This window comes from Drosophila hydei, unplaced genomic scaffold, assembly GCF_003285905.1.
Source record: "Drosophila hydei strain 15085-1641.00,03,60 unplaced genomic scaffold, DhydRS2 tig00000250-arrow-arrow-pilon, whole genome shotgun sequence".
Classification (NCBI taxonomy): Eukaryota; Metazoa; Arthropoda; class Insecta; order Diptera; family Drosophilidae; genus Drosophila; species Drosophila hydei.
This window is the reverse complement of record NW_022045696.1, coordinates 740,942-754,452: the sequence shown is the minus strand read 5'-3', so window position 1 is coordinate 754,452 and position 13,511 is coordinate 740,942. Positions and strand designations below refer to the sequence as shown.

Genomic DNA, 13,511 nt, shown 5'->3' with positions numbered 1-13,511 from the left:
TAACTGAAACGTAAAACTCACGCGGCTAAAGCGACGAATCCGTCAACGTCAGTTTACTTTACCTTACTTTACTTTACACTTTTGATTTGCTATTTTTCACTCTGTTGTGTGTTTTGTTATTATTGCTTTTGCTTTGGCATGTTTGTGTGTTTTTGCCTGCTCAGTAGTAAACTGTTTTTAAACCCAGCAATTCGTCGCTGCCGCTGCCGCTGACGCTGCTGCAGCGACAGACGCTGCTACTAGCGCTGCCTCTGCTGCTGCTTCTGCTGCCTTTGCCATTGCAGTGGGCGAGAGCTTTCGAGAATAAGAGAGTGAGAGACGGCAGACCGGCAGGCAAGCATCGGCACTGCCGCCTCTACCGCCACCGCAACTCGTTCGTTTCCACTCGCTGCGCTTACATTTTGTGTTGTCGTGGGTCGCCGCCGTCGTCATCATCGACGTCGTCGCAGCGTTCGTCGCTCGGTCGCCTCGGTGAGTGGGTCGTGTGCTCTCGTCGCTGATTTTGTTTTTGTTGCAACAGCAGCATAATTAGACGTCGTCGACGGCATCGTCGTTATTCACCTCTCGCTGCTGCTATGGCTCCCAATCTGCGTATGCGTAACGCGGCGCATTGCAGTTGTTGTGTGGCCAATGCTCGTTTTGTTTTTTTTTTTACTTTATTTTATTTTTTTTTTTTGGCAATGTTTTTCTACGCGTGTATATACTCGTACATGTATGTATATGAATATATGCAAATATGTGTGTACATATGTAAATTTTATATTCTTTAAGCATTTTGTGGGCAGACAACGACAGTCACATATTTTTATATGCATTGTATACATCATTTTTCAATTTAATATGTTTGCTTAGGTTAAACAATTGTTTTTAAACAAAAGTCAGCTATATATAGGCATATGTCTGTATGTATGTATATTTCTGTACATATTTATGTATAAAAGTGTGTGTGTACGTGACTTGAATCAAATGCATGAAATTTATAATTTTGATAACATTTTTTCGACTGTTACAATTTGTTTATATAAGTCAAGTTATATACATATATATCACTTATATATATATGAGATTTTATATATATTTATATACATATATATATATATATATATAGATAAGCGTTTGTGCTTTTTGCTTCCCTCACTTATGAGGCACCTACGTAATGTCATACGATTAGCACCCAGAGGCTCAATACAAAACACAAATTCAATTGAATTTGCTATGCCGCAGTTGTTAGCGTTACAGACTGATGAGATTTTAAATGAATCTAAATGCCATACATATGTTTACATACATACAGACGTATCTAAGTATATATGAGCGTGCGATCACTTTATATATACTTTGTAAACATGTGAAAATGCATATATATATATATATGCACATGTATGCATGTACATAGGTAATTGCATTGTGAATCTTATCCAAGAATTCGTATGATTCATTGGGAATGAGATGAATACATATGTAATTTCTACTCTTCTATATGTATTTACCTACTTTGTATATAAGAATACCCTGTATGCATGTGCGTAAGGGGATATATTTGTCTTTCATTTATATAATTATAAGTGAATTAAAAAAAAAACAACAGACAATAGATAAATTTGTTGGATTAATCATTTTGACCAACATTTTTTTTATTTATATTTTTAACTATTCATTTTTGTAGGGTATCTTCTTCGATCTGCTAGAGTACATGCGTTGCAGTGCGGGAATGCACATTAAATATTTGTCGCCATCGACGAAATTATTTAATTTTGCTTTTATTTTTTAATTTATTTCCTTTGCACTTAAATATTTGTTGTTGATTTTTGTTTTATGCTGCGATTACGTCAGCTGACGCTCATTGGGACGAATGTCAATGCTAAGAAAAATATAAATAAATTAAGTTATATATGTATGTATGTCTGCATTCAAGCAAATATACAGACATACATGCATACACTGACATTCGTGTGTGTGTACATAATTTGCAGTTAAACATTTTGCAGCATTTTTTGCTGTAAATTTGTTTGGGTGAAAGTTGCTCAGTTTGAAATCAAATGAGGGGAAACAAATATAATGAAATGGAATACATATTAACATAGACACTTATGTACGCGTGTGTGTGTGCAACATACATACGAAGCAAATTGGCAAGAAGTGCAACACGAAATCAACTCATCCATAAAAAGCAGAAAGGAAAAAATACAAAAATAATGCACAAAACAAGCAATTAGAGCGGGCGGAGCAGAAAGAGAGAGAGCAAGCGGGTGTTGTCAGGAGAGGACGGGAGAGAGGCAGAGAGCGAAGTTCAAAACTTGAATGCTGCGCGTTGGTGGCGTTGCCAGACGAATGGAAATAATAACTAATTGCAATTTATTGCCCTATGCACCAGAAATATGAATCGCAATAGCTTAAACCTATACCGACGAGAGTCTTAAGAATGTTGAGCAAACTTTGATACAAATGTAAATATATATATTTAATACTATATTCCTGTCGAACAGTGAATCAAGTGAAAAACTAAAATATAATCGCAATTTTGTCGAGTAATCAAATGAAGTCAATAAACACTATAGTTAGCCAAGGATATATCATATAAGCAAACATACTTATTCACAAATGTGTATAAGTATAAACATATGTATGTATGAAACATACATATTTAATATTTGATCGTAATCGTAATTTAATTTTTACAAATTGATTTTCCTAATATGCATATGACAAGTCAGTATGTACGTTTGATTTGTTCATGTATGTGTACATGTACACATATGCATATATGTGTGTCTTTGTTTTTATGTCGTCAATTTGAAATGTTTATGCATACGCGCGTTCTATTAATCAATTTGACATAGGCATACAAACACATATTGTGCATATGCATGAGTGTGTGAGTGCGAATGTAGTTCTGAGTGTGTGTGCGTATGCTTGTGTGTTTTTGTAGTGTATTTAGAAGCACTAATCTAAAGAGAACAGCAACACAAATATAACGGGGAATTTATTACCCATTCCCTCTCCTTTGTCTTTGCTCTGTTTCTATAAACAAACATACATATATACATACACACAAACATAGATACACGCGTAGACACATACACAGATACACGCATACACACATACACACATACACACATACAATAGGCCAGGTGCGTCAACACACACAGACACAAACGCATCCTCGAACCATTATCGGATAATATTAATGCCCATTACGGGCACATATTGTTACTTACACACAAGCATGCACTTTAGTATCCATAGCTATGTATATACATACATCTGTCTGTATGTGTACACGATTAAACAGCACACAAAAATTGAATGCAAAGTCGCTGTGAGACCAAACCCAAACGTTTAATAGCACCATCGCTCTCTCAGCTACTGTTAACGGCAATATTCTATTAATATGCTTTCACCAACAACTTAACTATGTATGCACATTGTGGTGACTGCTATTAGTGCTGAGCGCCTGCTAACAGTGAAAATTAAAATCCACTTTGGTTCATGGTTGGGCTGCAGTTCACTGCTAACGGCAAATCTAAAAACTCGCCGCAACTATCAAATTTTGTTACTGCAGGCGAAGAGCTTTCTAATGCACACGCAACGTTAGTGGCCTTGCGATCACCCTATACAAGAACAAGCGAGAAATGCTAAGAAACTGCTACAGCGGTAGCGGCAGCGACAACGACAGCGTCAACAACAACAACAACAACAACAGCAACAGCAACAACAGCAGCATACGGAATGAACTGAACAATTTAAGTTCACTCGGTTAACAGACAGACATACAAATGTTCAGTCAGCGTCGCAGCCGCTGCTGCCAGCCAACCAGCCCGTTTTCATTTTTGTTGTAGACTTGCCAATTTTACCTTGCCGCTTCTCTCTAGCAAAACAGTGTCGAACTTAAAGAGCGAGTAACGTGACGTGTCGTTGTCGACGACGTGCGCGCTTGAATTTTTTTTATTTTTGCCAACTTCCTACTATATACAAACACAGCAGGCAAACCTAACAACAACGAAAATAAAACAGGCAAAAGGCAATCCAAACGATACGAATACCGAAGCAAAGCGTGTGTGTAACATAAATGCAAAACGTGCAAATCAAGCAAAGTGTGCAAAATAAGCAAGCCAAAAGAAAAAAAGAGAAGGCAAACATAAATACAAAACACAAAACAGTCGCATCGGAAAACAGAGAGAAAACACCAGAGAGTGCAAATAAATTGAGAGAACGCCGGTCGAGCTCTCACACATATACATTTGCACCCGCTGAGCGAGAGAGCGCGAGAGAGTTCTAGCAATAACGCTGTTCCTATGGCAGCTGATTTTTAAAATTTTGCCGGTAAGCGTGTCAGCTGTTTAACGACGGTGACGGCGACGTCGACGTCAGTAGCGACGCTTTCTCACTGTTACGTTGCCATGTTAGCCACGGCAGCAGCAACAACAGCCGCAGCAGCTTCTGCGAGCAACGCCGCACGCAAACGCAGCCGCAGCACGAGCAACAACAACGGCAGCAAGCGAAGCGCCGGCAGCGCCGCCGCTGGTCGCAAGTTAACCAAGAGCGTGAGTGTTGTTATTTTTTTCTTTTCGTTTTGTGTGTATTTCTCTTTGTTTACATTGGCGGCGCTTCGTGCACGTGCTGATGCTTTCTGCTGCTGCGGCGCTTTGCTGTGCGCCCAGTACACATTTTCTTAACAGGGGTCTGTTAAGCAATTGGGGACACAATTCATGTTAACCCATTGATTGAAATGTCTGGAAATTAACAGAAAATTTACATCTTTTAAAGAGAAATTAGCACACAAACAATTTTCTTTATTTTGCATTACACACTTACGCACATACATTGTTTGAAACTTAAATATATCTGTTCTAGCTAAAGTGTAATCATAAATAATGAAGTACAAATCATTCAATCTAATTGGGTTAATGACGCAAATTAGTAAATAAAAATGATAGAATGTTATATGTAGGTCTTCAACACTTTATTGCTGAAAAGGTTATAATGTTTTATCATACATTTTTCAATGCGCGTTGCTCTAATATTAAATCTACGACAATGACAACGACAAAAACAACGAAATAAAAATGCAAAATAAAAAATACATAAATTAATTATTCGAGTGGCTCTGCCTTGCGTGCTTTCAAACGTTCGTTGTCGCTTCCCATTCATTCGTCGCAACGGCTCGTGTCTGTTCGGCTCGTCGTCGTTCAAACACGACGTCGGACTCGCACGCTAAAAATAAACGGACATAGTTTTTTTTTTCTGTGTTGTGGGTAAGCAATGAAAACGAAAATTTGCGTGACGTCTCTCGACCTTGACTCATCGATGTGAACTGTTAAACTGCGGCTACGTCGGCGAGTGTTGTTGCCTGGTGTTGTGCGACGGCGTTGCCAGACAGCTGCGATTGTTTGGGTTGCTGTGTTGGATGGCAGCCCTAATGTCAACGTCTTACCGCGATGGCGACAACCAGTTTTTAAACACACACAAATACACAGATGTATATATATATGAATACATGTACTTTGTATTTGCAATGAAGCGTTATCACAACTCGTTGCCAAAAGCAAAAAAACTTGTTCGTTGCATGCGCTGCAGTGTCGTAAGTGTGAGTGAGGCGGACAAATAGAGCGAACGTTGAAAAAAAAGTTGCTACCCGAAAGCATTTGAAAAATCACCAAATATGCAACGGTTTTCAAGCTGCATTGGAATGCACTCGCAATCGTAATAGTACTCTCTCACTCTATCGCACAAACATACTTACGTACATCTGGTGCAGTCGCAGCCGCAGCCGCTGCAGCAGCAGCAGAAGCAGCAGTTGCTGTCCTCACACACACACAAGTACCCACATGCACAGATGGTGCCAATAAGAAGTGCATACATACGTTATGCTTGTCACTGCCACACCCTCGCACACTACCCCGCACCCACATATAAGCACACATACATACAACACAAGCATTCATATAGAGAGAGGGACGCTCACGCTCGAATTTGGTTTTGTCTCGATTCGTTCTCGGTTCGCTGTCTACGTCTGCGTCTCGCGGGCCTTTTCGCACGCTTTTGCTTTTGTAGCTCCTATCAACATCAACATCATCATAGATTTATCTCATTCGCGCGCACGTGAGTGGAGCAAGCCGAAAAATTAAGTCGTCGTTGCCCATTTCTTTTGCATTTTGGGCTCACTGCGGCTCACAAAGTTTGTTATCATTTGTTTTCTCCGTTGTTGGTGTTGCCAATTTGGCCCGTTACAACTTTCTTGAGTGTTCGTTGGGGTATGCGTTCACTCATTTTTTCTTACCCATGATTGACAACACTTTTTCCAGCGCGTTTTCATCTTCCGCTCTCACTCTCATCAATGCAGCAGGCAGTACCTTCGGCCAGTGCCCAGCTGTTGTCATGTTCAGCAAACCGCAAATAGCGATGCGACGCGTCGACACCGCAGATTTGCTTCCTTCCTTTTTAACACTATTTGGTGCTAAAAGTGACTGCGGCGCTTGCAGCACTACTGTTGGTAGCATGAATACAAGGATTACGTTGCCCCAGCCAAACGTTTACATTAAAATAAATTTTCTAAGCGAAATTGCGAGAGCTTCATATAATTATTGTTTACTAATTGTATATTTGTTGATTATTATTTATTCATATTTATGTATATCTAACTGGCTTTGGCACAAGTTATGTCGTTAAATTTTTATTTTTTAAATCATAATTTAAATTGCTCTTTTATTTAAAACAGTCATACACACATACACACACATATTCATAAATATATTATAAAAGTACATGCATATTATGTGTGTATAAATACAAACATAATTTGGGCAATGGCGTCGTCGTCAGCATCGCTGCCAGCGTCGACGTTGACGTCAACGCGCTCCACGCGAAATGACAAAGACGCCGGTTGGGTTGCTCTGCTGCTGCTGATTGCTGGGCAATGTTGGAAGTGTAGAAAGAAGAAGAATGCTCGCAGTCGCGCAGCGGCGTCGTCGCAGCAGCAGCACCAACTACAAATAGTTGTTGTAGTTTAGTTTCGGTGTTGTTTTTGGATGGGCGCGCGCGGAAGTCGCAGAAATTTATCAAAAGCAACCGAAACCCAACAGGCCAACGAAGGCCGAGCGAGAGAACGACAGACGACGACGACGAAGCGGTTGCTGCCTGTCAATCGGATTAATTTTTATTGTACATTTCTTTCCGTCGATTTGCAAATATTGTAGTGTTGTGTAGTGGTGCAGTTGTGTTGTTTTCTCCACTCCGGCTCGTTATACGCGCACTCTTTCTCACTCTCTCGCTCTCTTTTTTTTTGGTTTTGTGTTTCTCACCCTTGCTCTCGCGCTCGTGCTCTCTGCATAGCAAAATCGCCGAGTCTGAGACGTTCGTCGCTGTCGCTGTCGCTGCGCTGTCGTCGTTGTCGTTGTCTGTGTACGCGTTTTATTGCTCTTGTTCTTCTTTTTCACCTTTTTTCTTGCTTGTTACGGGCCGCGCGCACCATTACAAATACGCGTATAACAATTTGCTGCCTGCCCCGAAACTGAAAGAAAAATACAAAAACCAGCCATAAACTAAGTACGCGGCGTGCAAAATAGTCGATTATAATCGTAAAGCGTAATGTAAAATTCGTAAAAGTGCAGAAATAAACACAACAATGAATGTGATAAATTATAATAGAATGTGAAAATTCATCCACACACATACACGCACACACATACACGTCATACACACGCATACATACACACACAGAAGCAAAGCGTATGTGTGTGCAGAAAAATATGCGGCGCTTAAAAAAGGTGAACGGCATTTTGTCATAAATAAGACACACACACAAACACAAATACACTCTCATCCATAAAGCAAATGAAAAAAAAATATAATTAAATTGTGTTGTGTAGGGAAAGAAATAAAAAGTGTTGGCAAAAAGTAAATACATATGTAAATAATGAAAAAATTGTGTTGGGTAGACATATAATTTGTATTTCGATTTTCAACGCTGTTCTTATGTCGATTTTTTTTTTCATTGTCTTTGCTTTTTGATAAAATATTTCACACATGCAGAAGCGCACACACAACTACTCGAAGCACACAAATACACAAACACTTCTGCTGCTGCTGCATTGCGCTCACTCACACGCATGTCTTGCGGAGCGGCGCTCAGCAGAGTAGCACGCGCTCGCTATGACGTCTCACTCACTCACACACACACACATACTCGTACTCGTCATTTTGTTGCCATGTATTTTGCACGTTTCTCTTTCGCTCTTTTCGCTGTTCTGCCATTTTTTTTCTTATTTCAATTTGCGGCTCAACCTCACCGTTGCCACTTAGTTGAGAGGCATATGTCTGGCAGCGCTGTGCTGTCTCCAACGAACCAGCGAATCAAAACAAAAAGTGGTTCAGTGTTGCAAAAGGCACTGCCTTGCGTATCGATAAGAGAGGAATCGATCAATTGCTTTAGTTTATGCAAATGTGTTGTGTATAACAAATAAACTCAACTAATTAAGTTTTTTTTTTGTTATATTTTCTTTTTGTTTTGTAGATGTCCGCCGGCGCTCAATTGCAGATGGCCCCACAGACCACATCGACCCTAAGTCATCATCATCCAAGCAGCCAAGCAGCACAACAACAACAGCAGCAGCAACAGCAGCAGCCACAGCAGCCACATTTTGCAAATCATCACAGTACGCAGGCGCAACAGCAACAGCAATTGTTGCCACAGCAGCTTACGCAGCAGCAGCAGCAGCATTTGCAAACGCACACGTTGCATTTGCAGCAGTTAACCACACAGCAACAGCAGCAACAACAGCAAGCGGCGGCGGCGGCGGCGGCAGCAGCAGCGGCGGCATTAGCACAACAACAACAGCAGCAACAACAACAGCAGCAGCAACAGTCGCTGCATCACAGTGCACTGCCGCCACAGCATCAACAGCAGCTGCAACATTTGCACCAACAGCATCCACACGCAGCGCTGCATCAGCAGCAACAGCAGCCGCACGGCGCTGCTGGTGGACACAGCAGCAATCCGGACTCGAATATGAGCACTGGTTCCTCGCACAGCGAAAAGGATGTCAACGATATGCTAGGACTCGGCAGCCTACAGCAACAGCAGCTAAATCCAGGATTGCACTCGAACAACGGCGCCTCCATGCTTGACATGCTCAGTGTCCAACAACAGCAGCAGCAACAGCAGCAGCTCAATAGCACAGGCCCGGGCAGTGGACCCGGACCAGGACCAGGACCCGCCACTAATACCAGCGGGAAGCAGCCGCGCACGCCTGCGGAGCGCAAGCGAAAACGCAAAATGCCTAACAATGCGGATGAGACGGGCAACGGAGGCGGTGGAAGCAGCAGCGGGGTTGTTAGTGGCCTCAAGGTGGGCAAGTCGCTGGCATTTCGCGACACCTCCATGTCGAAGGCGGGCGGCAGCTTAGCGTTAAGTCTGGGCGCCGATCGCTGCCCCCTGCCAAGCGGTGGATCAGGCAGCGTCAGCGGCTCCGGGGCCGGCGCTGGTGGCAAAAGTGCGCGTCTACTGCTGACAGGTACCAATGACAAGAAGATTAACGATTACTTCAACAAGCAGCAGCAGTCGGGTGGCAACTCTAGCCTGCGGCAACATACGGGCAGCAAATCGCCATCATCAGCCACGCAGCAGCAGCAGCAACAACATCAGCAGCAGCAACAGCAGCAGCAGCAACAACAACAACAGCAACAACAACAACAACAGCAGCAGCAGCAACAACAACAACAACAGCAGCAGCAACAGCAACAGCAACAGCAGCAGCAGGTGAACAGCCAGGTGCAGACGACGAACGCGTACTCCATACACGGCTATCATTCAACTAGTCCACAGACGCAGTCGCCCAGCCAACAGCAGGTGCAGCAGGCAGGCGCCGACTTTCATTTCGTTAGCTCGGCGGCGGCGGCGGCGGCAGCGGCGGCCAAACAGCAGCAGCAGCGCCAGCAGCAGCAGCAGCAACAGACTTCCAATGCAATGGTTCCTCAGCAGACGCAAATGGGCGTGGCCATGTCACATGTGGGCGTGGCGCACGGTGTCCTAAATGCCGCCAGTCTGGGTCTGGGCGTGGTAGGGCCACAAGCGGCACAGCAGCAGGCGCAACAGCAGCAACAGTTGCCCGTTACAACATCGGCGGCCAGCGTGGCCGTTGTGCCCACGCATCAGCAACTAAGCACGCTGGGCGTCAATGTCGGAGTTGGCGTTGGCGTCAATGTGGGTGTGGGTGTTGGCGTGGGCGTGGTTGGTGGTCTGCCACCACCGCCGCCACCGTTGCCAATGCCAACGGCTATCATGACGTACACGAAGGGCACCCAAACGGAAGTATCGCAGATAGAGCTGCAGGAGCGGGAGGCGGAGCATGAGTCGGGTAAAGCGAAGCTGGACGAGATGACAAGACTGTCCGATGAGCAAAAGTGCCAGATAATGAACCACCAAAAGTCGATCGATCAGCACAAGTCGCACATTGCCAAGTGCATCGATGTGGTGAAGAAGTTGCTCAAGGAGAAGAGCAGCATCGAGAAGAAGGAGGCGCGGCAGAAGTGCATGCAGAATCGCCTCAGATTGGGCCAGTTTGTGACACAGCGCGTCGGCGCCACATTCCAGGAGAACTGGACGGACGGCTATGCGTTTCAGGAGCTCAGCCGACGCCAGGAGGAGATAACGGCTGAACGTGAAGAGATCGATCGCCAGAAGAAGCAGCTGATGAAGAAGCGTCCAGCCGAGTCCGGGCGCAAGCGCAACAATAACAGCAATCAGCAAAACAACCAACACCAGCAGCAGCAACAGCAACAGAATTCCAATTCCAATGACTCCTCCCAGCTGACCGATCGGCTTGGCGGCAATGCCGGCGCAGGCAGTCTGGACAGTGGCATCGCTGTCGGCAATGCCGCCGTCAACACATCTGGCGCTGGCGGCGTTGGCGCTGGCAGCGGCGCTGTTGTGGTCGTATCCTGCGGCCGTGGTCTCTCCCGCTCCAATTCAACACAGGCACAGCAAGCGCAGCTGCTCCACAATGGTGGCGGTGGCGCAGGTGGCGGCGTTGCAGGTGGCGGCGGCGGTGGATCGGGCGCCAATGTCGGCAACAGCGGAGGCGTCGGTGACAGGCTATCGGATCGCGGTGGCGGTGGCGGTGGTGCTGGCAGCGGACCTGGCGCTGGTGGTGGCGGCGGCATCGGTGGCAACGATAGCGGCAGCTGCTCCGATTCGGGCACATTTCTTAAGCCGGATCCGGTGTCTGGCGCGTATACGGCGCAGGAGTATTACGAATACGATGAGATACTCAAGCTGCGACAAAACGCACTCAAAAAGGAGGACGCCGATCTGCAGCTGGAGATGGAGAAGCTCGAGCGTGAACGTAATCTCCACATACGCGAGCTCAAGCGCATACTCAACGAAGATCAGGTAAGATCAGTTCGCTCTGGCGTCTGCAAAGGCATCCTTGTGTTAATCCTTTATCCGTCTTGCAGTCCCGCTTTAACAATCATCCTGTGCTGAATGATCGCTATCTGCTTTTGATGCTGCTGGGCAAGGGCGGCTTCTCCGAGGTGCACAAGGCATTCGACCTCAAGGAGCAACGCTATGTCGCATGTAAGGTGCACCAATTAAACAAGGATTGGAAGGAGGATAAGAAAGCTAATTATATCAAGTGAGTAGAGGCAGCAGCGAACAGATCAATTCGAACTTAGGACGTTAGGATCGGCAGTCTCTTCAATTTCATATCTACTCTAATCTATTCGTGTCTCGTCTGTCAATCAAGACCAATCTCAAGTTGAATGCAGACAGATAGGCTATAATTCTCTTTGCATTTTGTACATCTTAATCTGTGGGAGAGCTTGACCTGTTCAAGTGGGGCCAGTTGCATAAATAGTTGACACAGCCTAATCAATCTCTTCTAGTCAGATTATCACATTCAATTAGAGCGCTTTAAGTAGTAGAAGAGGGAAGTGGGCAAGTGAGATCGGGCGACATTTGCGAACAGATTGATCATGCTCTGACTATAATTGATATATTATCATTATCTAGACACGCATTGCGGGAGTACAACATACACAAGGCGCTGGATCATCCGCGCGTGGTGAAGCTCTATGATGTCTTTGAGATCGATGCGAACTCGTTTTGCACCGTGCTGGAGTATTGTGATGGACACGATCTCGACTTTTATCTGAAGCAGCATAAGACTATTCCCGAGCGTGAGGCGCGCTCGATAATAATGCAGGTGAGTGTGGCAAATCGTTTCAAATTCAAATTCAAATTCCAATTGTACGTTAGACGAGCACAATAACTGTTAATAATAATCCCAACTATGCATTCAGGTTGTATCTGCACTCAAGTATCTAAATGAGATTAAACCGCCTGTCATCCACTACGATCTGAAGCCGGGCAACATTCTGTTGACTGAGGGCAATGTCTGCGGCGAGATCAAAATAACCGATTTCGGTTTGTCCAAGGTGATGGACGATGAGAACTATAATCCAGATCATGGCATGGATCTGACATCGCAGGGCGCGGGCACCTATTGGTAAATACTAAAATTAACGATTGTAGATATTTTCCCATAGAACTAATACGAATCGTGTTTCACTACAGGTATCTGCCGCCGGAATGCTTTGTGGTTGGCAAGAATCCACCGAAAATCTCATCAAAAGTGGACGTTTGGAGCGTGGGCGTGATATTCTATCAATGTTTATATGGGAAGAAGCCGTTTGGCCATAATCAATCGCAGGCAACAATTCTCGAGGAGAATACCATACTGAAGGCCACCGAGGTGCAGTTCTCCAACAAACCAACTGTTTCCAACGAGGCAAAGGTTAGCACTAACTCCATCCAGCTATAAATTCATATACATTTGCTACTTTTTACGAGATTTCTAATCCTGATTTTATCGATTCGGTTCGTAGAGTTTCATACGTGGCTGTTTGGCCTATCGAAAGGAGGATCGCATGGATGTGTTTGCATTGGCACGACACGAGTATATACAGCCGCCCATACCGAAGCACGGTCGGGGCTCTCTGAATCAACAGCAGGCGCAACAGCAGCAGCAACAACAGCAGCAGCAACAGCAACAACAGTCGTCCACGTCGCAAGCGAATTCGGCGGGGCAAACCTCGTTCTCAGCCCACATGTTTGGCAATATGAATCAGTCCAGCTCGTCCTAGCTGCCAACTAAACGCAATTCCAATTCATAATTCGCCGCCGCAGCAGCAGCTGCTAGCCAACAGCAACGTATCAACAATAACTACAGCAACAATAGCAGCAGCAGCAATAACATCATACACAATAATTACTGTAATCGGCGGCTGCATAACAGCAGCAGCTATTATGCCACAACATTACTAGATGCGGCCGCCTATTGCTATGAGACTGTGATGGATGCCACACACTACAAGTTGCAATCAGTGGCAGTAGCAGCAGCCGCAGCATCATCGACAACAACAACAGCAACAACATTGCATTCACATCAACTGCAGCTGCCTGGACTGGCCATGCCCTCGTTAGCGACAGGCATCGGATCAGCAGGAGCAGT

General features: G+C 44.8%; 1 protein-coding gene across 2 annotated transcripts; it reads left to right on the top strand.

Annotated features, from left to right (window-relative positions):
- Positions 1-4,348: 4,348 nt before the first annotated feature.
- Positions 4,349-13,156, top strand: LOC111603345 (histone-lysine N-methyltransferase 2D). Of its 2 annotated transcripts, none has more exons than XM_030223672.1 (8): positions 4,349-4,544; positions 8,513-9,699; positions 9,766-11,389; positions 11,455-11,633; positions 12,011-12,203; positions 12,301-12,506; positions 12,575-12,794; positions 12,886-13,156. In XM_030223672.1, exons 1-8 carry the CDS (start codon positions 4,401-4,403, stop codon positions 13,141-13,143), a joined length of 4,011 nt encoding a protein of 1,336 aa, XP_030079532.1. In that variant the 5' UTR covers positions 4,349-4,400; the 3' UTR covers positions 13,144-13,156. The 2 variants fall into 2 exon arrangements, with proteins under 2 accessions (XP_030079532.1, XP_030079533.1); XM_030223673.1 differs by lacking the exon at positions 4,349-4,544 and adding an exon at positions 7,504-7,766.
- Positions 13,157-13,511: the final 355 nt, after the last annotated feature.